The following is a 27,060-nucleotide window of genomic DNA, read 5'->3' on the forward strand; positions in this document are numbered from 1 at the left end:
CCTAAACAGTGTCCCATCCACCCAGTATCGTTCACCTCTGCTCCTTCCGCCGATCACCTGTCCCACCATTCCCCCTTCTCCCCTTTGTACTGGCCACTCTTAGCCCCAATCCCCACAGATGCTGCTCGATTCACTGAGCTCCTCCAGCAGGCTCTGTGTCTCCCATGTCCACAGAGACATGGAGCCCACACAAACTGGAAGCCCCCAGTAACTGACTTGGGACAGCCCAGGCTGAACGAATGTGGAATGCCGTTGGCTTTGGTGAGGGGAAGGTGGAGTGTGACTGGAGCGCGAGGTCTAGGGAGCCTCTGTTTGTGACTGGAAGGGTGACAGGGACAGGGGTCTGGTCTCTGACGGGAATGGAGCCAGGTCTAGGATAGGAACAGTGCTAAAAGCTACCAGAGGCTGAGAGACAGTCTCCAGGGCTCCAGCTGAATGCAGGACCAGGAAGACCATTAAGTCTCTCATTTGCCCCAAATGGGAGAACATTGGCGTGGACAATGTTCCCTCTAAGGTGCGTGCACACACATCTTTTCCACGAGTGCACGAAGGAATTTAAACTGCACATTGAAGGTTGTCACCTCCCTTGTTGGCATGTTCAGTATATTTCACGATCGCACACAATCACATTTCCTTTAAAAGTTTCTGATATGGACGGTGTTGACAACGTGGAGTTTATGATGATTTGTCTGCAGATTTTAGAACGGGCTCATTGACACTGTTTTTATTGAAGAAATTATTGATCCACTCTGTCAAACTCCAAAGAAGCAAAGGGTGTGAAGTGCAAAAGAACTGCTGGTTCATTTAAAGTGGAACGGCTGAATGAAGTAGAAACCGCGACATCAAAAGCTCATGAGGTCTGGAACGTGCAGCTACGAGAAATATTTACAGAAACTGATGGGATGGGAAATTTTAATTTCCCAAATATCAAGTGGCATCTCCCTAGAGCAAGGGGTTTAGATGGGGTGGAGTTTGTTAGGTGTGTTCAGGAAGGTTTCTTGACACAGTGTGTAGATAAGCCTACAGGAGGAGAGGCTGTACTGGGAAATGAACCTGGTCAGGCGTCAGATGTCTCAGTGGGAGAGCATATTGGAGATAGTGATCATAATTCTATCTCCTTTACAATAGCATTGGAGAGAGATAGGAACAGACAAGTTAGAAAAGTGTTTAATTGGAGTAAGGGGAATTATGAGGCTATCAGGCAGGAAACTGGAAGCTTAAATTGGGAACAGATGTCCTCAGGGAAAAGTACGGAAGAAATGTGGCAAATGTTCAGGTGATATTTGTGTGGAGTTCTGCATAGGTACATTCCAATGAGACAGGGAAGTTATGGTAGGGTACAGGAACTGTGGTGTACAAAGGCTGTAATAAATATAGTCAAGAAGAAAAGAAAAGCCTACAAAAGGTTCAGAGAGCTAGGTCATATTAGAGATCTAGAAGATCATAAGGCTAATAAGAAGGAGTTAAGAAGGAAATTAGGAGAGCCAGAAGGGGCAATGAGAAGGCCTTGGTGGGCAGGATTAAGGAAAACCCCAAGGCATTCTACAAGTATGTGGAGAACACGAGGATAAGAGGTGAAAGAATAGGACCTATCAAGTGTGACAGTGGGAAATGTGTATGGAACCGGAGGAAATAGCAGAGGTTCTTAATGAATACTTTACTTCAGTACTCACTATGGAAAAGGATCTTGGTGATGACTTTCAGCAGACTGAAAAGCTTTTGCATGTAGATATTAAGAAATAGGATGTGCTGGAGCTTTTGGACATAGAACATAGAATAGTACAGCACATTACAGGCCCTTCGGCCCACAATGTTGTGCCGACCCTCAAACCCTGCCTCCCCTCCCAAGGGGACATTGCTTTGTGGATTCAGAGCTGACTTGCCTACAGAAGGCAAAGAGTGGTTGTAGACGGGTCACATTCTGCATGGAGGTCGGTGACCAGTGGGGTACCTCAGGGATCTGTACTGGGACCATGATTTTTATAAATGACCTAGATAAGGAAGTGCAGGAATGGGTTAATAAATTTGCTGATGACACAAAGGTTGGAGGTGTTGTGGGTTGTGTGGAGGGTTGTCAGAGGTTACAGTGGGACATTGATTGGATGCAAAACTGGGCTGAGAAGTGGCAGATGGAGTTCAACCCAGATAAGTGTGAAGTGGTTCATTCTGGTATTTCAAATATGATGGCAGAATATAGAATTAATGGTAAGACTCTTGGCAGTGTGGAGGTTCAGAGGGATCTTGGGGTCCGAGTCCATAGGACACTCAAAGCAGCTGTGCAGGTTGACTCTGTGGTTAAAAAGGCATACGGTGTATTAGCCTTCATCAATCGTGGGATTGAATTTGGGAGTCGAGAGGTAATGTTACAGCTTTATAGGACTCTGGTCAGAGTGCACTTGGAGTACTGTGCTCAGTTCTGGTCGCCTCACCAGACGTAGAAACCATAGAAAGGGTGCAGAGGAGATTTACAAGGATGTTGCCTGGATTGGGGAGCATGGCTTATGAGAATAGGTTGAGTGAACTTGGCCTTTTCTCCTTGGAGCGACAGAGGATGAGAGGTGACCTGATAGAGGTGTACAAGATGATGAGAGGCATTGATCGTGTGGATAGTTAGAGGCTTTTTCCCAGGGCTGAAATGGTTGCCACAAGAGGACACAGGTTTAAGGTGCTGGGGAGTAGGTACAGAGGAGATGTCAGGGTTAAGTTTTTTACACAGAGAGTGGTGAGTGCGTGGAATGGGCTGCTGGCAACGGTGGTGGAGGTGGATAAGATAGGGTCTTTTAAGAGACTTTTGGATGGGTACAAGGAACTTAGAAAAATAGAGGGCTATGGGGAAGCCTAGTAATTTCTAAGGTAGGGACATGTTCGGCACAACTTTGTGGGCCGAAGGGCCTGTATTGTGCTGTAGGGTTTCTATGTTTCTATAAACCCAGAAGAGATCAAAATAATTACTGCCCCTGTTTTGATGACAGTTAAAATGAATACCTTTATAAATGCAATACAGTGCGCACATGTCGGTGTCACTGGGCAGAACTTTGCACAACAGGAGGAAACTTTGGACATTCACCGTCCCCACCCTCTGTCCTGCTGAGTGCCCTGTTCAGCTTCGTCCCACCAACACCTCCTTCCACAGCCCCGTCCACGTCACCACATACCCCTCTCTCTTTAAAACTATGTCTTTCAGTATTTGGTATTTCAGATCTGGGAAAACGTCTATTTATCTCTCATTAGTTCAAATATATAAAAATAGAAATGTCTATATCAATGAACTGAAATTAAGTGAAGAAAGCGAGCCAGTTGTGTCAGTGCTGTGTCCGGGACCCAGGCAGACAGCCTGGGAGCGAGACTGTCCTCACGGCAGGACGAGGAGCATGGAGAGGATATCGACAGACCCCTTCCCCGCCACTGGAGGAGGGAGGGTGTCTACATTTCTCACCCTTCAGAATGTTCAGAATCAATGCCAGCACCGGGCCACCAGCGGGCACGCTGGGTGTGAGCAGCGTGTAGTCTCCGAGTTCCAGCCTCACCGGGTTTTCCATTAACCGAGGAGTGTAGGACTTCAGGTCATCCAGAGTGATATTGCCACCTGTGGGAAGAAAATGGATCTAGTGTAATTGTGCAAAGTAATTTTGTCAGCACAGGAGCAGGGTTTCCATTTGCTTTGTCGAGCTTTGCTTGGCGCTGGTAAACTTGGTTACCACCCTGGTCCCGCTTAACATGGTAAGTTTACCCATCTCCCTGGGAAACAGCAAGCAGTCTGCGTCTCTGAGGAGGAGAGTGGGGGCAAGGAGGGAGGAGGATGCGTAGTAAACTTGCTTGTGGGGCTGGCAAAGAGAGCTAAACCATTTGTCCTGCAAGCGAGCAGCAGACGGGCCCAGCTGGGCAGTGTTCCAGCGCGATAGCTGTGGCCCTGGAGAAGAAGCAAGCAGTGTCCATGGGTACCGCAGGAAGAAAGAGGGTTTTTGTGTTTGTGAGGGGTTAGTGCTGAGTGATGATGGATTTAAGGTTCATCGCAGGAGGTGACGAAATAAAACTGTGGGGAAGGCGAATGGAAAAGGAGAGAAGGAGAAATCACACCGTACAGGGCAGGAATGGGCAGGTTGTTCCACAGGCAAGACTTTTAGCAAAGCAGTCCTGTGTAAAGGACACAGTTCACAAACGTCGTTTGCTGTTAATGTTTGTTGCGGTGTTCCGTGCTTTATGCTCTGGCGAGTGAACCACTTGTCAGCAGGGAATTACAGAGGCACGAGAGAGGAGCTTGCCCACGTGGATGATGGCAGAACAGAGATGGCTGAAGTTTCTGGGAATAGTTCACAAGGCGCAGGATAGATTTGTCTCACAGAAGCAGTGTTCTCAAATGGCAGGAGTAGGCAACTGTGGTTGAGGAGGGAAGTTAAGGACTGCATAAAAAGCCACGGAAAGGGTATATAAGGCAGCAAAAGTGAGTGGGAAGTTGAGTGATTGGGAAACTGTTAAATACCAACAAAAGGCAACTAAAAAAGCTATAAAGGGAAAAAGATGAAATATGAGGGCAAACTGGCCAGTAATATAAACCAGAATACTAAAGGTATTCTGAGATGGAAGTGTCTACACGGTATGATAGCTGAGTATCACAATGTCCACACGGTCTGAGAGCTGAGTATCACAATGTCCACACGGTCTGAGAGCTGAGTATCACAATGTCCAAACGGTCTGAGAGCTGAGTATCACAATGTCCACACGGTCTGAGAGCTGAGTATCACAATGTCCAAACGGTCTGAGAGCTGAGTATCACAATGTCCACACGGTCTGAGAGCTGAGTATCACAATGTCCACACGGTCTGAGAGCTGAGTATCACAATATCCACACGGTCTGAGAGCTGAGTATCACAATGTCCACACGGTCTGAGAGCTGAGTATCACAATGTCCACACAGTCTGAGAGCTGAGTATCACAATGTCCACACGGTCTGAGTGCTGAGCATCACAATGTCCACACGGTCTGAGTGCTGAGTATCACAATGTCCACACGGTCTGAGAGCTGAGTATCACATTGTCCACACGGTCTGAGTGCTGAGTATCACAATGTCCACACGGTCTGAGAGCTGAATATCACAATGTCCACACAGTATGAGAGCTGAGTATCACAATGTCCACACGGTCTGAGAGCTGAGTAACACAATGTCCACGCGGTATGAGAGCTGAATATCACAATGTCCACACAGCATGAGAGCTGAGTTTCACAATGTCCACACGGTCTGAGAGCTGAGTATCACAATGTCCACACGGTCTGAGAGCTGAGTATCACAATGTCCACACGGTCTGAGAGCTGAGTATCACAATGTCCACACGGTCTGAGAGCTGAGTATCACAATGTCCACACGGTCTGAGAGCTGAGTATCACAATGCCTGCTTGACATGAGAGCTCTGTTGCACAATCAATGTTTTTTGTAATATTCACATTATGAATATTTAGAATTAATTTGAAACACTGTCAATTTAAATACTTTCAAGCTCTAAAATGTTTCACAGTAAAAGTTGAGGTATATTTATTATTATATTAACATTTGGCACAGTGGTAATTACCACTGGATCAGTAATCCAGAGACCCAATGACATGCCAGGGCATGATTTTGAATCCCACCATGGCAGCTGGTGACTTTGAATTCAATAAAAATGTCTGAAGACCATGAAACCATGTCGATTGTGTTAAAACCCCGTCTGGTTCACTCATGTCCTTTAGGGGAGGAATCCTGGAGCCCTGCCTGGTCTGGATAGATGAGATTCTGAGTGCACAGCAATCTGGTTGCTGAGCAAGCATTCCGTTGTATCCAACCATTGAACCAAAACAATCAGGGATGAACCGGGATGGATAACCCCGCATTGACCGAGGCATTGGGAACGACATTGGCAAAGTCCTCCTTACTGATATCTGTGCATATGTTCTGAAAGAGAATTCAGGGTGCTAGATAGAAAGCTGAGAAGCAAGACCTCCAGGGTAGCGGTCCCTGGATTGTGTCTGTGCCATGCCCCAGTGAGGGCAAGTATGGCATGATTGGCACATCACTGTGTGGCTGAGGAACTGGTGCTGGGCTTCAGAAATTTGGATCACTGGGATCTTTTCTGGGGAAGGTGTGACCTGTACAAAAAGGACGAGTTACACCTGGTTCAAGGGAGACCAATATCCTGAGGGTAGGTTTGCTAGAGCTGTTGGGGAGGGTTTAAACTGATTTGGCAGGGGAGTGGGAATTGGAGTGATAGGGCTGAGGATGGGACAGTTCATATACAGCCAGATGCAGTGTGCTGTAAGACTGTCAGGAAGGACAGGCAGATGAAAGGGCAAAATTGCTGCCAGAGAGATGATTTGCAGTGCTACATGAAAACAAAATCGAAAAGGATGCTGTCCTGTGGACCGTGCCTTATTCTGATTGAAAGTCACTTCCGTCATGACCGGTTAGTCTAGGAGCTGCACCTCCGGTTACCATTGGATAGCTGACTGCTGTCCGGTTTCAAACATCCTGGGTATATAAAATTACACGTGGAAAGGGCTTACTCTCTCCCTCCTTTGTTTAAGGCAAGGATGCACATGACCATTGGGAAGGTATGCTCTGTAAACTTTCATCAGAGTATGTTTGACTGTACGTGGATTTATTGAATATTTGGCTTTGTAGTGCCTGCAACTTAGGGAACATGAATGCTTGGTTGAATTGAATTTTTACCGTTTGTTAATAGATGATCAATATATCTGTTCTTCGAGAGCGCCTTCTGTCTCATTTGCCAGACCCACGATTCTGACTGAACATTACAGGTGATGAATACAGGACTGGAGGTGTTATGTTTGAACACACACAGCATGTAAATAAGGTAGATGATCTTGTAGCACAGTTATAGATTGGCAGGTATGATATTGTGGGCATCACTGAGTCATGGCTGAAAGAAGATCATAATTGGAAGCTTAACATCTACGGATACACCTGGTTTTGAAAGGACAGGCAGGTAGACAGAGGGGGTGGGATGGCTCTGTTGGTAAAAAATGAAATCAGATCCTCAGAAAGAGGTGTAATTTCTCCGCATCTCTGTTCCAAATGGACGTCCTTCGATCCTGAAGTCGGTGTTGAGTCGGACTCTTGTTGAGTCGGTGGTGAGGAAGGCAAATGCAATGTTAGCATTCATTTCGAGAGGGCTAGAATATAAAAGCAAGGATGTAATTCTGAGGCTGTATAGGGCACTGGTGAGGCCTCACTTGGAGTATTGTGAGCAGTCTTGGCCCTTATCTAAGAAAGGATGTGCTGACATTGGAGAGGGTTAAGAGCAGGTTCACGAAAATGATTCCAGGAATGAGAGAATATTGCACAAGGGGCTTTTGATGGCTCTGGGCCTATACTCGCTGGAATTTAGAAGAATGGGGGCGGGGGGGGGGGGAATCTCATTGAAACCTATCGAATGTTGAAAGGCCTAGACAGAGAATGTGGAGAGGATGTTTCCCACAGTTGGAGAGTCTAGAACCAGAGGGCACAGCCTCAGAATGGAGGGACATCAATTTAAAATGGAAATGAAGAATTTATTTAGCCAGATGGAGGTGAATCTGTGGAAATTGTTGCCACAGGTGGCTGTGGAGGCCAGGTCATTGGGTGTATTTAAGGCGGAGGTTGATTTGTCAGGGCAGGACAGGTTACAGAGAGAAGGCAGGAGAATATTGAGAGGGAAAATAGACCAGCCATGATGAAATGGCAGAGCAGACTTGATGGGCCAAATAGGCTAATTCTGTCCCCATTGCTTATGGTCTCTTATCGATGGCAATCTCAGATCAGATGGGCTTAATGGCCTGTTTTCATGCTGGATGATACAAGGACTTTAGCGCAATCCATGCTATTTATGAGTCCCGACGAAGGGTCTCGGCCCAAAACGTCGACAGTGCTTCTCCTTATAGATGCTGCCTGGCCTGCTGTGTTCTACCAGCATTTTGTGTGTGTTGTCCATGCTATTTCAACTTGTTTTAAGTCCTGAAGGATGAATGGAGAACTAATGAATACTGAAAGGCCAGGGTAGAGGATATTCTCATCAGTAGCGGAGTCAGATATCCATTTGTGCAGCCTCAGGGTACAGGGACATCCCTTTGCAACGGAAAGAGGAGGAATTTCTTCAGCCGTGGGGTGGTGAATCTGTGGAATTCATTGCCACAGACAACTGCTTTAAGGCTGAGATGGATACATCTCGATGAGTAAGAGGGTTAAAGGTTAACGTAGCAGGAAAGCGGGGTTGAAAGAAGATTAGATGAATGGTGAAGATGATTTGATAGTCTTAATGGACTAATTCTGCTCATATCTTGTGCTCTATACACTGTGCTCTCTTCACCATTTGAAGGTCAAAGCCCGGTGATCTCTGGGTTTGAGAGACTAGTTAACGTTCACATTACACATAAAATCATTCCCAGTCCAAGTTAAAATGAACACCATTAGTATCGGGATGGACGCAGATAGAGTGGGCCAGATGACCTGTTTCTCAGCTGTGAGGGCATAGGATACCAGTGGAACGGATGAGATCAGGAGACAAGGATCCTGGTCACTGCTATAATCCCAATGGAGAAGGCCGCTACCCACCTGCATTCCTGATGTCAGCCACAATCTGCTCGGACAGGGATCCATTGTAAAATGCATCAGCACCTTCATCTGCCAGCACCTGATAGGTTGCAGCCAGTTTTGGGAATCTGATGATATCGCCTTTCTGGAGAATGGTACCATCCTTACAGAACACCTCACTGTGGAGAGGAAGCAAAGAGTCAGGTGGCTCTGGCTGCAATGCAACAGATTGTGAACCGCTCACAGCAAATGTGTACAAGACTGCAGGCTGTTTTCCCCACTGACTCCCTACACAAACACTCCTCCCCTGCTTTCTGGCTTCAGCCTTTACCAATGGTCAATATGTGGGACGTAAGCAGTCAGTGTCTCAGTACTGACTGACGAGCACGGCTTGGAGGGTGGTGAAGCAGAGTGAAGTGAGTTAATGTGCTGGGACATTTTGAGATTAGGGAGGAGGTGGTGCTGGCTCTTCTGTGAGGCACTAAGGTGCGACAAGTCCTTAGGTTCTGATGGCATGCATCATAGAATATTGAAAGAAGCAAGTGAGGAGATTGTTAGTACTTTGGGTTTGACAAAGATCTTGATGTCCTCACTAGCAACAGGCAAAGTCCCAGAGAGTGACAATGTTGTGCCTTTGTTCAAGAAGTGAACGGAGGATAATGCAGATACTTATTGGCCAGAACAACAAACCCTTTGTGGGTCAGAATCAGAATCAGGTTTATTATCACTGGCATGTGACGTGAAATTTGTTAACTTAGCAGCAGCAGTTCAATGCAATAGATAATCTAGCAGAGAGAGAAAAATAATAATAATAATAAATAAACAAGTAAATCAATTACACATATTGAATAGATTTTTTTAAATGTGCAAAAAACAGAAATACTGTATATCAAAAAAAGTGAGGTGGTGTCCAAAACTTCAATGTCCATTTAGGAATCGGATGGCAGAGGGGAAGAAGCTGTTACTGAATCACTGAGTGTGTACCTTCAGGCTTCAGTACCTCCTTCCTGATGGTAACAGTGAGAAAAGGGCATGCCCTGGGTGCTGGAGGTACTTAATAATGGATGCTGCCTTTCTGAGACACCGCTCCCTAAAGATGTCCTGGATATTTTGTTGGCTAGTGCCGAAGATGGAGCTGACTAGATTTGGCAGCATCTATGGGGAGGAATAAAGTGTCGATGTTCTGGGCCAACTCCCTTCACCAGGACCAGTGAGCCATTATAGACCAGAGAGCCTCACATCAGTGGCAGGAAAGTTATCAGAGGATACTGATACCTGGATAATCCAGATTGGATCTATGCACATTTGGAAAGGCATTGCCTTCCGAGGGACAATCAGCCTGGCTTTGTGTGGGGAAGGTCATAACTTACAAGTTTTTGAGGAGGTGACAAAGGTGTTTGATGAGGGCAAGGCAGCTGATGTTATCTACATGGACTTTAGTAAGACATTTGATAAAGACCATAAGACCATATGATACAAGAACAGAATTAAGCCATTTGGCCCAACAAATCTGCTCTGTCAATTCATCATATCTGATCCAATTTTCCTCTCAGCTCCAATCTCCTTCCTTCCTGTATCCCTGACCAATCAAGAATCTTTCAACCTCTGCCTTAAATATACATGAAGACTTTGCCTCCACAAATGCCTGTGGCAAAGAATTCCACAGATTAACCACCCTCTGACTAAAGAAATTCCTCCATATTTCCATTCTAAGAAACACTGAAAAACATAGAAAACCTACAGCACAATACAGGCCCTTCGGCCCACAAAGTTGTGCTGAACATGCCCTTACTTTAGAAATTACACAGCTTATCATAGCCCTCTATTTTTCTAAGCTCCATTCACCTATCCTTAAATCTATGGATAGATAGGGTGGATAAGACCCTATCACATCCACCTCCACCACCGTTGCCAGGAGCCCAATCCACACACTTACCACTCTCCTCTGTACCTGCTCCCAAGCACTTTAAACATATATCCTCTTGTAGCAACCATTTCAGCCCTGGGAAAAAGCCTCTGACTATCCACACGATCAATGCCTCTCATCATCTTATACACCTCTGTCAGGTCACCTCTAAATGGATCCCCCTCTATTCTGTGGTGCTCTCTGGTCCTAGACTCTCCCACCATAGGAAGCATCCTCTCCCCATCCACTCTGTTAAGGCCTTTTACCATCCAATAGGTTTCAATGAGGTAACCCCTCATTCTTCTGAATTCCAGTGAAGACATCAAACATTCTTGATATGACAAGGCATTCAATCATGAATCATTTTTGTGAACCTCCTTTGAACCCTCTCCACTTTCAGCTCATCCTTTCTCAGATAAGGGGCCAAAACTGCCCACAATACTCCAAGTGAGGCCTCACCAGTGCTTTATAAAACCTTACCATTACATCCTTATTTTGTATTCTTGTCCTCTTGAAATGAATGTTTAACATTGCATTTGCCTTCCTCACCACAGAACTGTGCCCACTTCGGTTCAGTCCGATTGCACTTGGACTAACGTGTGCACTTCAGTCAGACAGCACTTGGAACACTGTGTGCAGTTCATTCAGACCTCACTTGGAGCACTGTGTGCAGTTCAGTCAGACTGCACTTGGAGCACTGTGTGCAGTTCATTCAGACCTCACTTGGAGCACTGTGTGCAGTTCAGTCAGACTACTTGGAGCACTGTGTGCAGTTCAGTCAGACTACTTGGAGCACTGTGTGCAGTTCATTCAGACCGCACTTGGAGTACTGTATGCACTTCTGTCAGACCTCACTTGGAGCACTGTGTGCAGTTCATTCAGACTGCACTTGGAACACTGTGTGCAGTTCATTCAGACCTCACTTGGAGCACTGTGTGCAGTTCATTCAGACTGCACTTGGAACACTGTGTGCAGTTCATTCAGACTACACTTGGAGCACTGTGTGCAGTTCATTCAGACTGCACTTGGAGCACTGTGTGCAGTTCAGTCAGATTGCACTTGGAGCACTGTGTGCAGTTCATTCAGACTACACTTGGAGCACTGTGTGCAGTTCAGTCAGACCTCACTTGGAGCACTGTGTGCAGTTCAGTCAGATTGCACTTGGAGCACTGTGTGCAGTTCATTCAGACTGCACTTGGAGCACTGTATGCACTTCTGTCAGACCTCACTTGGAGCACTGTGTGCAGTTCATTCAGAATGCACTTGGAACACTGTGTGCAGTTCATTCAGACCTCACTTGGAGCACTGTGTGCAGTTCAGTCAGACAGCACTTGGAGCACTGTGTGCAGTTCATTCAGACTGCACTTGGAACACTGTGTGCAGTTCAGTCAGACTGCACTTGGAGCACTGTGTGCAGTTCATTCAGACTGAACTTGGAGCACTGTGTGCAGTTCTGTCAGACTGCACTTGGAGCACTGTGTGCAGTTCAGTCAGACTGCACTTGGAATACTGTGTTTAGTTCAGTCAGACTGCACTTGGAGCACTGTGTGCAGTTCATTCAGACCTCACTTGGAGCACTGTGTGCAGTTCATTCAGACTGCACTTGGAATACTGTGTGCAGTTCAGTCAGACTGCACTTGGAGCACTGTGTGCAGTTCTGTCAGACTGCACTTGGAGCACTGTGTGCAGTTAAGTCAGACTGCACTTGGAGCACTGTGTGCAGTTCAGTCAGACTGCACTTGGAGCACTGTGTGCAGTTCAGTCAGACTGCACTTGGAGCACAGTGTGCAGTTCAGTCAGACTGCACTTGGAGCATTGTGTGCAGTTCTGTCAGACTGCACTTGGAGCACTGTGTGCAGTTCATTCAGACTGCACTTGGAGCACTGTGTGCAGTTCAGTCAGACTGCACTTGGAGCACTGTGAGCAGTTCATTCAGACCTCACTTGGAGCACTGTGTGCAGTTCATTCAGACTGCACTTGGAGCACTGTATGTAGTTCATTCAGATCTCACTTGGAGCACTGTATGTAGTTCAGTCAGACTGCACTTGGAGCACTGTGTGCAGTTCAGTCAGACTGCACTTGGAGCACTGTGTGCAGTTCAGTCAGACTGCACTTGGAGCACTGTGTGCAGTTCAGTCAGACTGTACTTGGAGGACCTTGTGCAGTTCAGTCAGACTGCACTTGGAGCACTGTGTGCAGTTCAGTCAGACTACACTTGGAGCACTGTGTGCAGTTCAGTCAGACTGCACTTGGAGAATTGTGTGCAGTTAAGTCAGACTGCACTTGGAGCACTGTGTGCAGTTCTGTCAGACTACACTTGGAGCACTGTGTGCAGTTCAGTCAGACTGCACTTGGAGCGCTGTGTGCAGTTCAGTCAGACTGCACTTGGAGCACTGTGTGCAGTTCAGTCAGACTACACTTGGAGCATTGTGTGCAGTTCATTCAGACTACACTTGGAGCACTGTGTGCAGTTCAGTCAGACTACACTTGGAGCATAGTGTGCAGTTCAGTCAGACTGCACTTGGAGCATAGTGTGCAGTTCAGTCAGACTACACTTGGAGCATTGTGTGCAGTTCATTCAGACTACACTTGGAGCACTGTGCGCAGTTCAGTCAGACTACACTTGGAGCATAGTGTGCAGTTCAGTCAGACTACACTTGGAGCACTGTGTGCAGTTCAGTCAGACTACACTTGGAGCATAGTGTGCAGTTCAGTCAGACTGCACTTGGAGCACTGTGTGCACTTCTGTCAGACTGAATTTGGAGTACTGTGTGCAATTCAGTCAGACTACTTGGAGCACTATGTGCAGTTCAGTAGGACTACACTTGGAGCGCTGTGTGCAGTTCAGTCAGACTGAATTTGGAGTACTGTGTGCAATTCAGTCAGACTACTTGGAGCACTGTGTGCAGTTCAGTCAGACTACACTTGGAGCACTGTGTGCCGTTCAGTCAGACTACACTTGGAGCATTGTGTGCAGTTCTGTCAGACTGCACTTGGAGCACTGTGTGCAGTTCTGTCAGACTGCACTTGGAGCATTGTGTGCAGTTCAGTCAGACTGCACTTGGAGCATTGTGTGCAGTTCAGTCAGACTGCACTTGGAGCACTGTGTGCAGTTCAGTCAGACTACACTTGGAGCACTGTGTGCAGTTCAGTCAGACTGCACTTGGAGCACTGTGTGCAGTTCAGTCAGACTGCACTTGGGGCACTGTGTGCAGTTCAGTCAGACTGCACTTGGAGCACTGTGTGCAATTCAGTTAGACTACTTGGAGCACTGTGTGCAGTTCAGTCAGACCTCACGGAGCCCAGTGTGCAGTTCAGTCAGACTGCACTTGGAGCACTGTGTGCAGTTCTGTCAGACTGCACTTGGAGCACTGTGTGCAGTTCTGTCAGACTGCACTTGGAGCACTGTGTGCAGTTCATTCAGACTGCACTTGGAGCATTGTGTGCAGTTCTGTCAGACTGCACTTGGAGCACTGTGTGCAGTTCAGTCAGACTGCACTTGGAGCACTGTGTGCAGTTCATTCAGACTGCACTTGGAGCACAGTGTGCAGTTCAGTCAGACTACACTTGGAGTACTGTGTGCAGTTCAGTCAGACTACACTTGGAGCACTGTGTGCAGTTCTGTCAGACTGCACTTGGAGCACTGTGTGCAGTTCAGTCAGACCTCACTTGGAGCACTGTGTGCAGTTCATTCAGACTGCACTTGGAGCACTGTGTGCAGTTCTGTCAGACTGCATTTGGAGCACTGTGTGCAGTTCAGTCAGACTGCACTTGGAGCACTGTGTGCAGTTCAGTCAGTCTGCACTTGGAGCACTGTGTGCACTGTTGTCAGACTGCACTTCGAGCACTGTGTGCAGTTCAGTCAGTCTGCACTTGGAGCACTGTGTGCTGTTCAGTCAGACTGCACTTGGAGCACTGTGTACACTTCAGTCTGACTGCACTTGGAGCACTGTGTGCAATTCTGTCAGACTGCACTTGGAGCACTGTGTGCAGTTCATTCAGACTGCACTTGGAGAACTGTGAGCAGTTCAGTCAGACTGCACTTGGAGCACTGTGTGCAGTTCAGTCAGACTGCACTTGGAGCGCTGTGTGCAGTTCAGTCAGACTACACTTGGAGCACTGTGTGCACTTCTGTCAGACTGCACTTGGAGCACTGTGTGCAGTTCATTCAGACTGCACTTGGAGCACAGTGTGCAGTTCATTCAGACTGCACTTGGAGCACTGTGTGCAGTTCATTCAGACCTCACTTGGAGCACTGTGTGCACTTCTGTCAGACTGCACTTGGAGCACTGTGTGCAGTTCATTCAGACTGCACTTGGAGCACAGTGTGCAGTTCATTCAGACTGCACTTGGAGCACTGTGTGCAGTTCATTCAGACTGCACTTGGAGTACTGTATGTAGTTCATTCAGATCTCACTTGGAGCACTGTATGTAGTTCATTCAGATCTCACTTGGAGCACTGTGTGCAGTTCATTCAGACTGCACTTGGAGCACTGTATGTAGTTCATTCAGATCTCACTTGGAGCACTGTGTGCGGTTCTGTCAGACCTCACTTGGAGCACTGTGTGCAGTTCATTCAGACCTCACTTGGAGCACTGTGTGCAGTTCAGTCAGACTGCACTTGGAGCACTGTGTGCAGTTCATTCAGACCTCACTTGGAGCACTGTGTGCAGTTCATTCAGACCTCACTTGGAGCACTGTGTGCAGTTCATTCAGACCTCACTTGGAGCACTGTGTGCAGTTCATTCAGACCTCACTTGGAGCACTGTGTGCAGTTCATTCAGACCTCACTTGGAGCACTGTGTGCAGTTCATTCAGATCTCACTTGGAGCACTGTGTGCGGTTCTGTCAGACCTCACTTGGAGCACTGTGTGCAGTTCATTCAGACCTCACTTGGAGCACTGTGTGCAGTTCAGTCAGACTGCACTTGGAGCACTGTGTGCAGTTCAGTCAGACTGCACTTGGAGCACTGTGTGCAGTTCATTCAGACCTCACTTGGAGCACTGTGTGCAGTTCATTCAGACCTCACTTGGAGCACTGTGTGCAGTTCAGTCAGATTGCACTTGGAGCACTGTGTGCAGTTCATTCAGACCGCACTTGGAGCACTGTGTGCACTTCTGTCAGACCTCACTTGGAGCACTGTGTGCAGTTCATTCAGAATGCACTTGGAACACTGTGTGCAGTTCATTCAGACCTCACTTGGAGCACTGTGTCCAGTTCAGTCAGACTGTACTTGGAGCACTGTGTGCAGTTCAGTCAGACTGCACTTGGAGCACTGTATGCACTTCTGTCAGACCTCACTTGGAGCACTGTGTGCAGTTCTGTCAGACTGCACTTGGAGCACAGTGTGCAGTTCAGTCAGACTGCACTTGGAGAACTGTGTGCAGTTCATTCAGACCTCACTTGGAACACTGTGTGCAGTTCATTCAGACTGCACTTGGAGCACTGTGTGCAGTTCAGTCAGACAGCACTTGGAGCACTGTGTGCAGTTCATTCAGACTGCACTTGGAGCACTGTGTGCAGTTCAGTCAGACTGCACTTGGAGCACTGTGTTCAGTTCAGTCAGACTGCACTTGGAGCAGTGTGTGCAGTTCATTCAGACTGCACTTGGAACACTGTGTGCAGTTCAGTCAGACTGCACTTGGAGCACTGTGTGCAGTTCATTCAGACTGAACTTGGAGCACTGTGTGCAGTTCTGTCAGACTGCACTTGGAGCACTGTGTGCAGTTCAGTCAGACTGCACTTGGAATACTGTGTTTAGTTCAGTCAGACTGCACTTGGAGCACTGTGTGCAGTTCATTCAGACCTCACTTGGAGCACTGTGTGCAGTTCATTCAGACTGCACTTGGAATACTGTGTGCAGTTCAGTCAGACTGCACTTGGAGCACTGTGTGCAGTTCTGTCAGACTGCACTTGGAGCACAGTGTGCAGTTCAGTCAGACTGCACTTGGAATACTGTGTGCAGTTCAGTCAGACTACACTTGGAGCACTGTGTGCAGTTCAGTCAGACTACACTTGGAGCACTGTGTGCAGTTCAGTCAGACTGCACTTGGAGCACTGTGTGCAGTTCTGTCAGACCTCACTTGGAGCACTGTGTGCAGTTCATTCAGACTGCACTTGGAGCACTGTGTGCAGTTCATTCAGACTGCACTTGGAGCACTGTGTGCAGTTCAGTCAGACTGCACTTGGAGCACTGTGAGCAGTTCATTCAGACCTCACTTGGAGCACTGTGTGCAGTTCATTCAGACTGCACTTGGAGCACTGTATGTAGTTCATTCAGATCTCACTTGGAGCACTGTATGTAGTTCAGTCAGACTGCACTTGGAGCACTGTGTGCAGTTCAGTCAGACTGCACTTGGAGCACTGTGTGCAGTTCAGTCAGACTGCACTTGGAGCACTGTGTGCAGTTCAGTCAGACCTCACTTGGAGCACTGTGTGCAGTTCAGTCAGACTGCACTTGGAGGACCTTGTGCAGTTCAGTCAGACTGCACTTGGAGAATTGTGTGCAGTTAAGTCAGACTGCACTTGGAGCACTGTGTGCAGTTCTGTCAGACTACACTTGGAGCACTGTGTGCAGTTCAGTCAGACTGCACTTGGAGCGCTGTGTGCAGTTCAGTCAGACTACACTTGGAGCACTGTGTGCACTTCTGTCAGACTGCACTTGGAGCACTGTGTGCAGTACAGTCAGACTGCACTTGGAGCACTGTGTGCAGTTCATTCAGACTGCACTTGGAGCATTGTGTGCAGTTCAGTCAGACCTCACTTGGAGCACTGTGTGCAGTTCATTCAGACCTCACTTGGAGCACTGTGTGCAGTTCATTCAGACTGAACTTGGAGCACTGTGTGCAGTTCATTCAGACCTCACTTGGAGCACTGTGTGCAGTTCAGTCAGACCTCACTTGGAGCATTGTGTGCAGTTCATTCAGACTGCACTTGGAGCAGTGTGTGCAGTTCATTCAGACTGCACTTGGAGCACTGTGTGCAGTTCATTCAGACTGCACTTGGAGCACTGTGTGCAGTTCATTCAGACTGCACTTGGTGCATTTTGTGCAGTTCAGTCAGACTAAATGTGGAGTACTGTGTGCAGTTCAATCAGACAGTACTTGGAGTACTGTGTGTAATTCAGTCTGACTGCAATTGGAATACTGTGTGCACTTCTGTCAGACAACACTTGGAGTACTGTGTGCACATCAGTTTGACTGCTTTGGAGTATTGTATGCACTTCAGTCAGACTGAATTTGGAGTACTGTATGCAATTCAGTCAGACTACTTGGAGAACTGTGTGCAGTTCAGTCAGACTGCACTTGGAGCATTGTGTGCAGTTCATTCAGACTACACTTGGAGCACTGTGTGCAGTTCAGTCAGACTACACTTGGAGCATAGTGTGCAGTTCAGTCAGACTGCACTTGGAGCATAGTGTGCAGTTCAGTCAGACTACACTTGGAGCATTGTGTGCAGTTCAGTCAGACTACACTTGGAGCACTGTGAGCAGTTCATTCAGACTACACTTGGAGCACTGTGTGCAGTTCAGTCAGACTGCACTTGGAGCATTGTGTGCAGTTCAGTCAGACTGCACTTGGAGCACTGTGTGCAGTTCAGTCAGACTACACTTGGAGCACTGTGTGCAGTTCAGTCAGACTGCACTTGGAGCATAGTGTGCAGTTCAGTCAGACTACACTTGGAGCACTGTGTGCAGTTCAGTCAGACTACACTTGGAGCATAGTGTGCAGTTCAGTCAGACTGCACTTGGAGCATAGTGTGCAGTTCAGTCAGACTACACTTGGAGCACTGTGTGCAGTTCAGTCAGACTACACTTGGAGCATAGTGTGCAGTTCAGTCAGACTACACTTGGAGCATTGTGTGCAGTTCAGTCAGACTACACTTGGAGCACTGTGTGCAGTTCAGTCAGACTACACTTGGAGCATAGTGTGCAGTTCAGTCAGACTGCACTTGGAGCACTGTGTGCACTTCTGTCAGACTGAATTTGGAGTACTGTGTGCAATTCAGTCAGACTACTTGGAGCACTATGTGCAGTTCAGTAGGACTACACTTGGAGCGCTGTGTGCAGTTCAGTCAGACTGAATTTGGAGTACTGTGTGCAATTCAGTCAGACTACTTGGAGCACTGTGTGCAGTTCAGTCAGACTACACTTGGAGCACTGTGTGCCGTTCAGTCAGACTACACTTGGAGCATTGTGTGCAGTTCTGTCAGACTGTACTTGGAGCACTGTGTGCAGTTCTGTCAGACTGCACTTGGAGCATTGTGTGCAGTTCAGTCAGACTGCACTTGGAGCATTGTGTGCAGTTCAGTCAGACTGCACTTGGAGCATAGTGTGCAGTTCAGTCAGACTACACTTGGAGCATTGTGTGCAGTTCATTCAGACTACACTTGGAGCACTGTGTGCAGTTCAGTCAGACTGCACTTGGAGCATTGTGTGCAGTTCAGTCAGACTGCACTTGGAGCACTGTGCGCAGTTCAGTCAGACTACACTTGGAGCATAGTGTGCAGTTCAGTCAGACTACACTTGGAGCATTGTGTGCAGTTCAGTCAGACTACACTTGGAGCACTGTGTGCAGTTCAGTCAGACTACACTTGGAGCATAGTGTGCAGTTCAGTCAGACTGCACTTGGAGCACTGTGTGCACTTCTGTCAGACTGAATTTGGAGTACTGTGTGCAATTCAGTCAGACTACTTGGAGCACTATGTGCAGTTCAGTAGGACTACACTTGGAGCGCTGTGTGCAGTTCAGTCAGACTGAATTTGGAGTACTGTGTGCAATTCAGTCAGACTACTTGGAGCACTGTGTGCAGTTCAGTCAGACTACACTTGGAGCACTGTGTGCCGTTCAGTCAGACTACACTTGGAGCACAGTGTGCAGTTCAGTCAGACTGCACTTGGAGCATTGTGTGCAGTTCAGTCAGACTGCACTTGGAGCACTGTGTGCAGTTCAGTCAGACTACACTTGGAGCACTGTGTGCAGTTCAGTCAGACTGCACTTGGAGCACTGTGTGCAGTTCAGTCAGACTGCACTTGGGGCACTGTGTGCAGTTCAGTCAGACTGCACTTGGAGCACTGTGTGCAATTCAGTTAGACTACTTGGAGCACTGTGTGCAGTTCAGTCAGACTGCACTTGGAGCACTGTGTGCAGTTCTGTCAGACTGCACTTGGAGCACTGTGTGCAGTTCAGTCAGACTGCACTTGGAGCACTGTGTGCAGTTCAGTCAGACTGCACTTGGAGCACTGTGTACAGTTCAGTCAGACTGCACTTGGAGCACTGTGTGCAGTTCAGTCAGACTACACTTGGAGCATAGTGTGCAGTTCAGTCAGACTACACTTGGAGCATTGTGTGCAGTTCATTCAGACTACACTTGGAGCACTGTGTGCAGTTCAGTCAGACTACACTTGGAGCATAGTGTGCAGTTCAGTCAGACTGCACTTGGAGCATAGTGTGCAGTTCAGTCAGACTACACTTGGAGCATTGTGTGCAGTTCATTCAGACTACACTTGGAGCACTGTGCGCAGTTCAGTCAGACTACACTTGGAGCATAGTGTGCAGTTCAGTCAGACTACACTTGGAGCACTGTGTGCAGTTCAGTCAGACTACACTTGGAGCATAGTGTGCAGTTCAGTCAGACTGCACTTGGAGCACTGTGTGCACTTCTGTCAGACTGAATTTGGAGTACTGTGTGCAATTCAGTCAGACTACACTTGGAGCACTATGTGCAGTTCAGTAGGACTACACTTGGAGCGCTGTGTGCAGTTCAGTCAGACTGAATTTGGAGTACTGTGTGCAATTCAGTCAGACTACTTGCAGCACTGTGTGCAGTTCAGTCAGACTACACTTGGAGCACTGTGTGCCGTTCAGTCAGACTACACTTGGAGCATTGTGTGCAGTTCTGTCAGACTGCACTTGGAGCACTGTGTGCAGTTCTGTCAGACTGCACTTGGAGCATTGTGTGCAGTTCAGTCAGACTGCACTTGGAGCATTGTGTGCAGTTCAGTCAGACTGCACTTGGAGCACTGTGTGCAGTTCAGTCAGACTACACTTGGAGCACTGTGTGCAGTTCAGTCAGACTGCACTTGGAGCACTGTGTGCAGTTCAGTCAGACTGCACTTGGGGCACTGTGTGCAGTTCAGTCAGACTGCACTTGGAGCACTGTGTGCAATTCAGTTAGACTACTTGGAGCACTGTGTGCAGTTCTGTCAGACCTCATGGAGCACAGTGTGCAGTTCAGTCAGACTGCACTTGGAGCACTGTGTGCAGTTCTGTCAGACTGCACTTGGAGCACTGTGTGCAGTTCAGTCAGACTACACTTGGAGCACTGTGTGCAGTTCTGTCAGACTGCACTTGGAGCACTGTGTGCAGTTCTGTCAGACTGCACTTGGAGCACTGTGTGCAGTTCTGTCAGACTGCACTTGGAGCACTGTGTGCAGTTCAGTCAGACTGCACTTGGAGCACTGTGTGCAGTTCATTCAGACTGCACTTGGAGCATTGTGTGCAGTTCTGTCAGACTGCATTTGGAGCACTGTGTGCAGTTCAGTCAGACCTCACTTGGAGCACTGTGTGCAGTTCTGTCAGACTGCATTTGGAGCACTGTGTGCAGTTCAGTCAGACTGCACTTGGAGCACTGTGTGCAGTTCAGTCAGTCTGCACTTGGAGCACTGTGTGCACTGTTGTCAGACTGCACTTGGAGCACTGTGTGCAGTTCAGTCAGACTGCACTTGGAGCGCTGTGTGCCGTTCAGTCAGACTACACTTGGAGCACTGTGTGCACTTCTGTCAGACTGCACTTGGAGCACTGTGTGCAGTTCATTCAGACTGCACTTGGAGCACAGTGTGCAGTTCATTCAGACTGCACTTGGAGCACTGTGTGCAGTTCATTCAGACCTCACTTGGAGCACTGTGTGCACTTCTGTCAGACTGCACTTGGAGCACTGTGTGCAGTTCATTCAGACTGCACTTGGAGCACAGTGTGCAGTTCATTCAGACTGCACTTGGAGCACTGTGTGCAGTTCATTCAGACTGCACTTGGAGTACTGTATGTAGTTCATTCAGATCTCACTTGGAGCACTGTATGTAGTTCATTCAGATCTCACTTGGAGCACTGTGTGCAGTTCATTCAGACTGCACTTGGAGCACTGTATGTAGTTCATTCAGATCTCACTTGGAGCACTGTGTGCGGTTCTGTCAGACCTCACTTGGAGCACTGTGTGCAGTTCATTCAGACTGCACTTGGAGCACTGTGTGCAGTTCAGTCAGACCTCACTTGGAGCACTGTGTGCAGTTCATTCAGACCTCACTTGGAGCACTGTGTGCAGTTCATACAGACCTCACTTGGAGCACTGTGTGCAGTTCAGTCAGATTGCACTTGGAGCACTGTGTGCAGTTCATTCAGACCGCACTTGGAGCACTGTATGCACTTCTGTCAGACCTCACTTGGAGCACTGTGTGCAGTTCATTCAGTATGCACTTGGAACACTGTGTGCAGTTCATTCAGACCTCACTTGGAGCACTGTGTGCAGTTCAGTCAGACTGCACTTGGAGCACTGTGTGCAGTTCAGTCAGACTGCACTTGGAGCACTGTATGCACTTCTGTCAGACCTCACTTGGAGCACTGTGTGCAGTTCTGTCAGACTGCACTTGGAGCACAGTGTGCAGTTCAGTCAGACTGCACTTGGAGCACTGTGTGCAGTTCATTCAGACTGCACTTGGAGCACTGTGTGCAGGTCAGTCAGACAGCAATTGGAGCACTGTGTGCAGTTCATTCAGACTGCACTTGGAACACTGTGTGCAGTTCAGTCAGACTGCACTTGGAGCACTGTGTGCAGTTCATTCAGACTGAACTTGGAGCACTGTGTGCAGTTCTGTCAGACTGCACTTGGAGCACTGTGTGCAGTTCAGTCAGACTGCACTTGGAATACTGTGTTTAGTTCAGTCAGACTGCACTTGGAGCACTGTGTGCAGTTCATTCAGACCTCACTTGGAGCACTGTGTGCAGTTCATTCAGACTGCACTTGGAATACTGTGTGCAGTTCAGTCAGACTGCACTTGGAGCACTGTGTGCAGTTCAGTCAGACTGCACTTGGAGCACAGTGTGCAGTTCAGTCAGACTGCACTTGGAGCATTGTGTGCAGTTCTGTCAGACCTCACTTGGAGCACTGTGTGCAGTTCATTCAGACTGCACTTGGAGCACTGTGTGCAGTTCATTCAGACTGCACTTGGAGCACTGTGAGCAGTTCATTCAGACCTCACTTGGAGTACTGTGTGCAGTTCATTCAGACTGCACTTGGAGCACTGTGAGCAGTTCATTCAGACTGCACTTGGAGCACTGTGAGCAGTTCATTCAGACCTCACTTGGAGCACTGTGTGCAGTTCATTCAGACTGCACTTGGTGCATTTTGTGCAGTTCAGTCAGACTAAATGTGGAGTACTGTGTGCTGTTCAATCAGACAGTACTTGGAGTACTGTGTGTAATTCAGTCTGACAGCAATTGGAATACTGTGTGCACTTCTGTCAGACAACACTTGGAGTACTGTGTGCACATCAGTTTGACTGCTTTGGAGTATTGTATGCACTTCAGTCAGACTGAATTTGGAGTACTGTATGCAATTCAGTCAGACTACTTGGAGCACTGTGTGCAGTTCAGTCAGACTGCACTTGGAGCACTGTGTACAGTTCAGTCAGACTGCACTTGGAGCACTGTGTGCAGTTCAGTCAGACTACACTTGGAGCATAGTGCGCAGTTCAGACAGACTACACTTGGAGCATTGTGTGCAGTTCATTCAGACTACACTTGGAGCACTGTGTGCAGTTCAGTCAGACTACACTTGGAGCATAGTGTGCAGTTCAGTCAGACTGCACTTGGAGCATAGTGTGCAGTTCAGTCAGACTACACTTGGAGCATTGTGTGCAGTTCAGTCAGACTACACTTGGAGCACTGTGAGCAGTTCATTCAGACTACACTTGGAGCACTGTGTGCAGTTCAGTCAGACTGCACTTGGAGCATTGTGTGCAGTTCAGTCAGACTGCACTTGGAGCACTGTGTGCAGTTCAGTCAGACTACACTTGGAGCACTGTGTGCAGTTCAGTCAGACTGCACTTGGAGCATAGTGTGCAGTTCAGTCAGACTACACTTGGAGCACTGTGTGCAGTTCAGTCAGACTACACTTGGAGCATAGTGTGCAGTTCAGTCAGACTGCACTTGGAGCATAGTGTGCAGTTCAGTCAGACTACACTTGGAGCACTGTGTGCAGTTCAGTCAGACTACACTTGGAGCATAGTGTGCAGTTCAGTCAGACTACACTTGGAGCATTGTGTGCAGTTCAGTCAGACTACACTTGGAGCACTGTGTGCAGTTCAGTCAGACTACACTTGGAGCATAGTGTGCAGTTCAGTCAGACTGCACTTGGAGCACTGTGTGCACTTCTGTCAGACTGAATTTGGAGTACTGTGTGCAATTCAGTCAGACTACTTGGAGCACTATGTGCAGTTCAGTAGGACTACACTTGGAGCGCTGTGTGCAGTTCAGTCAGACTGAATTTGGAGTACTGTGTGCAATTCAGTCAGACTACTTGGAGCACTGTGTGCAGTTCAGTCAGACTACACTTGGAGCACTGTGTGCCGTTCAGTCAGACTACACTTGGAGCATTGTGTGCAGTTCTGTCAGACTGTACTTGGAGCACTGTGTGCAGTTCTGTCAGACTGCACTTGGAGCATTGTGTGCAGTTCAGTCAGACTGCACTTGGAGCATTGTGTGCAGTTCAGTCAGACTGCACTTGGAGCATAGTGTGCAGTTCAGTCAGACTACACTTGGAGCATTGTGTGCAGTTCATTCAGACTACACTTGGAGCACTGTGTGCAGTTCAGTCAGACTGCACTTGGAGCATTGTGTGCAGTTCAGTCAGACTGCACTTGGAGCACTGTGCGCAGTTCAGTCAGACTACACTTGGAGCATAGTGTGCAGTTCAGTCAGACTACACTTGGAGCATTGTGTGCAGTTCAGTCAGACTACACTTGGAGCACTGTGTGCAGTTCAGTCAGACTACACTTGGAGCATAGTGTGCAGTTCAGTCAGACTGCACTTGGAGCACTGTGTGCACTTCTGTCAGACTGAATTTGGAGTACTGTGTGCAATTCAGTCAGACTACTTGGAGCACTGTGTGCAGTTCAGTCAGACTACACTTGGAGCACTGTGTGCCGTTCAGTCAGACTACACTTGGAGCATTGTGTGCAGTTCAGTCAGACTGCACTTGGAGCACTGTGTGCAGTTCAGTCAGACTACACTTGGAGCACTGTGTGCAGTTCAGTCAGACTGCACTTGGAGCACTGTGTGCAGTTCAGTCAGACTGCACTTGGGGCACTGTGTGCAGTTCAGTCAGACTGCACTTGGAGCACTGTGTGCAATTCAGTTAGACTACTTGGAGCACTGTGTGCAGTTCAGTCAGACTACACTTGGAGCACTGTGTGCAGTTCTGTCAGACCTCACGGAGCACAGTGTGCAGTTCAGTCAGACTGCACTTGGAGCACTGTGTGCAGTTCTGTCAGACTGCACTTGGAGCACTGTGTGCAGTTCAGTCAGACTACACTTGGAGCACTGTGTGCAGTTCTGTCAGACTGCACTTGGAGCACTGTGTGCAGTTCTGTCAGACCTCACTTGGAGCACTGTTTGCAGTTCTGTCAGACTGCACTTGGAGCGCTGTGTGCAGTTCAGTCAGACTGCACTTGGAGCACTGTGTGCAGTTCATTCAGACTGCACTTGGAGCACAGTGTGCAGTTCATTCAGACCTCACTTGGAGCACAGTGTGCAGTTCATTCAGACTGCACTAGGAGCACTGTGTGCAGTTCTGTCAGACTGCACTTGGAGCACTGTGTGCAGTTCTGTCAGACTGCACTTGGAGCACTGTGTGCAGTTCTGTCAGACCTCACTTGGAGCACTGTTTGCAGTTCTGTCAGACTGCACTTGGAGCACTGTGTGCACTTCTGTCAGACTGCACTTGGAGCACTGTGTGCAGTTCATTCAGACTGCACTTGGAGCACAGTGTGCAGTTCATTCAGACCTCACTTGGAGCACTGTGTGCACTTCTGTCAGACTGCACTTGGAGCACTGTGTGCAGTTCATTCAGACTGCACTTGGAGCACAGTGTGCAGTTCATTCAGACTGCACTAGGAGCACTGTGTGCAGTTCATTCAGTCTGCACTTGGAGTACTGTATGTAGTTCATTCAGATCTCACTTGGAGCACTGTATGTAGTTCATTCAGATCTCACTTGGAGCACTGTGTGCAGTTCATTCAGACTGCACTTGGAGCACTGTATGTAGTTCATTCAGACTGCACTTGGAACACTGTGTGCAGTTCAGTCAGACCTCACTTGGAGCACTGTGTGCGGTTCTGTCAGACCTCACTTGGAGCACTGTGTGCAGTTCATTCAGACTGCACTTGGAACACTGTGTGCAGTTCAGTCAGACCTCACTTGGAGCACTGTGTGCGGTTCTGTCAGACCTCACTTGGAGCACTGTGTGCAGTTCATTCAGACTGCACTTGGAGCACTGTGTGCAGTTCAGTCAGACCTCACTTGGAGCACTGTGTGCAGTTCATTCAGACCTCACTTGGAGCACTGTGTGCAGTTCATTCAGACCTCACTTGGAGCACTGTGTGCAGTTCAGTCAGATTGCACTTGGAGCACTGTGTGCAGTTCATTCAGACCGCACTTGGAGCACTGTATGCACTTCTGTCAGACCTCACTTGGAGCACTGTGTGCAGTTCATTCAGAATGCACTTGGAACACTGTGTGCAGTTCATTCAGACCTCACTTGGAGCACTGTGTGCAGTTCAGTCAGACTGCACTTGGAGCACTGTGTGCAGTTCAGTCAGACTGCACTTGGAGCACTGTATGCACTTCTGTCAGACCTCACTTGGAGCACTGTGTGCAGTTCCTTCAGACTGTACTTGGAGCACAGTGTGCAGTTCAGTCAGACTGCACTTGGAGAACTGTGTGCAGTTCATTCAGACCTCACTTGGAACACTGTGTGCAGTTCATTCAGACTGCACTTGGAGCACTGTGTGCAGTTCAGCCAGACAGCACTTGGAGCACTGTGTGCAGTTCATTCAGACTGCACTTGGAGCACTGTGTGCAGTTCAGTCAGACTGCACTTGGAGCACTGTGTTCAGTTCAGTCAGACTGCACTTGGAGCAGTGTGTGCAGTTCATTCAGACTGCACTTGGAACACTGTGTGCAGTTCAGTCAGACTGCACTTGGAGCACTGTGTGCAGTTCATTCAGACTGAACTTGGAGCACTGTGTGCAGTTCATTCAGACTGAACTTGGAGCACTGTGTGCAGTTCTGTCAGACTGCACTTGGAGCACTGTGTGCAGTTCAGTCAGACTGCACTTGGAGCACTGTGTGCAGTTCAGTCAGACTGCACTTGGAATACTGTGTTTAGTTCAGTCAGACTGCACTTGGAGCACTGTGTGCAGTTCATTCAGACCTCACTTGGAGCACTGTGTGCAGTTCATTCAGACTGCACTTGGAATACTGTGTGCAGTTCAGTCAGACTGCACTTGGAGCACTGTGTGCAGTTCTGTCAGACTGCACTTGGAG

At 48.2% G+C, this 27,060-nt stretch overlaps 1 protein-coding gene across 1 annotated transcript in view; it reads right to left on the reverse strand.

Moving 5' to 3' along the window:
• LOC140733780 (glutathione hydrolase 1 proenzyme-like) overlaps positions 1-27,060 on the reverse strand; it is a 621,183-nt gene that overhangs the window by 119,297 nt on the left and 474,826 nt on the right. Inside the window, exons 6-7 of the mRNA XM_073057536.1 lie at positions 8,579-8,736; positions 3,437-3,586 (exon numbers count right to left, since the gene is read on the reverse strand). Of these exons, the coding sequence (XP_072913637.1) occupies positions 3,437-3,586; positions 8,579-8,736 (308 nt within the window). The remainder of the gene's footprint in view (positions 1-3,436; positions 3,587-8,578; positions 8,737-27,060) is intronic.

Source organism: Hemitrygon akajei, chromosome 9 (genome assembly GCF_048418815.1).
Source record: "Hemitrygon akajei chromosome 9, sHemAka1.3, whole genome shotgun sequence".
Lineage (NCBI taxonomy): Eukaryota > Metazoa > Chordata > Chondrichthyes > Myliobatiformes > Dasyatidae > Hemitrygon > Hemitrygon akajei.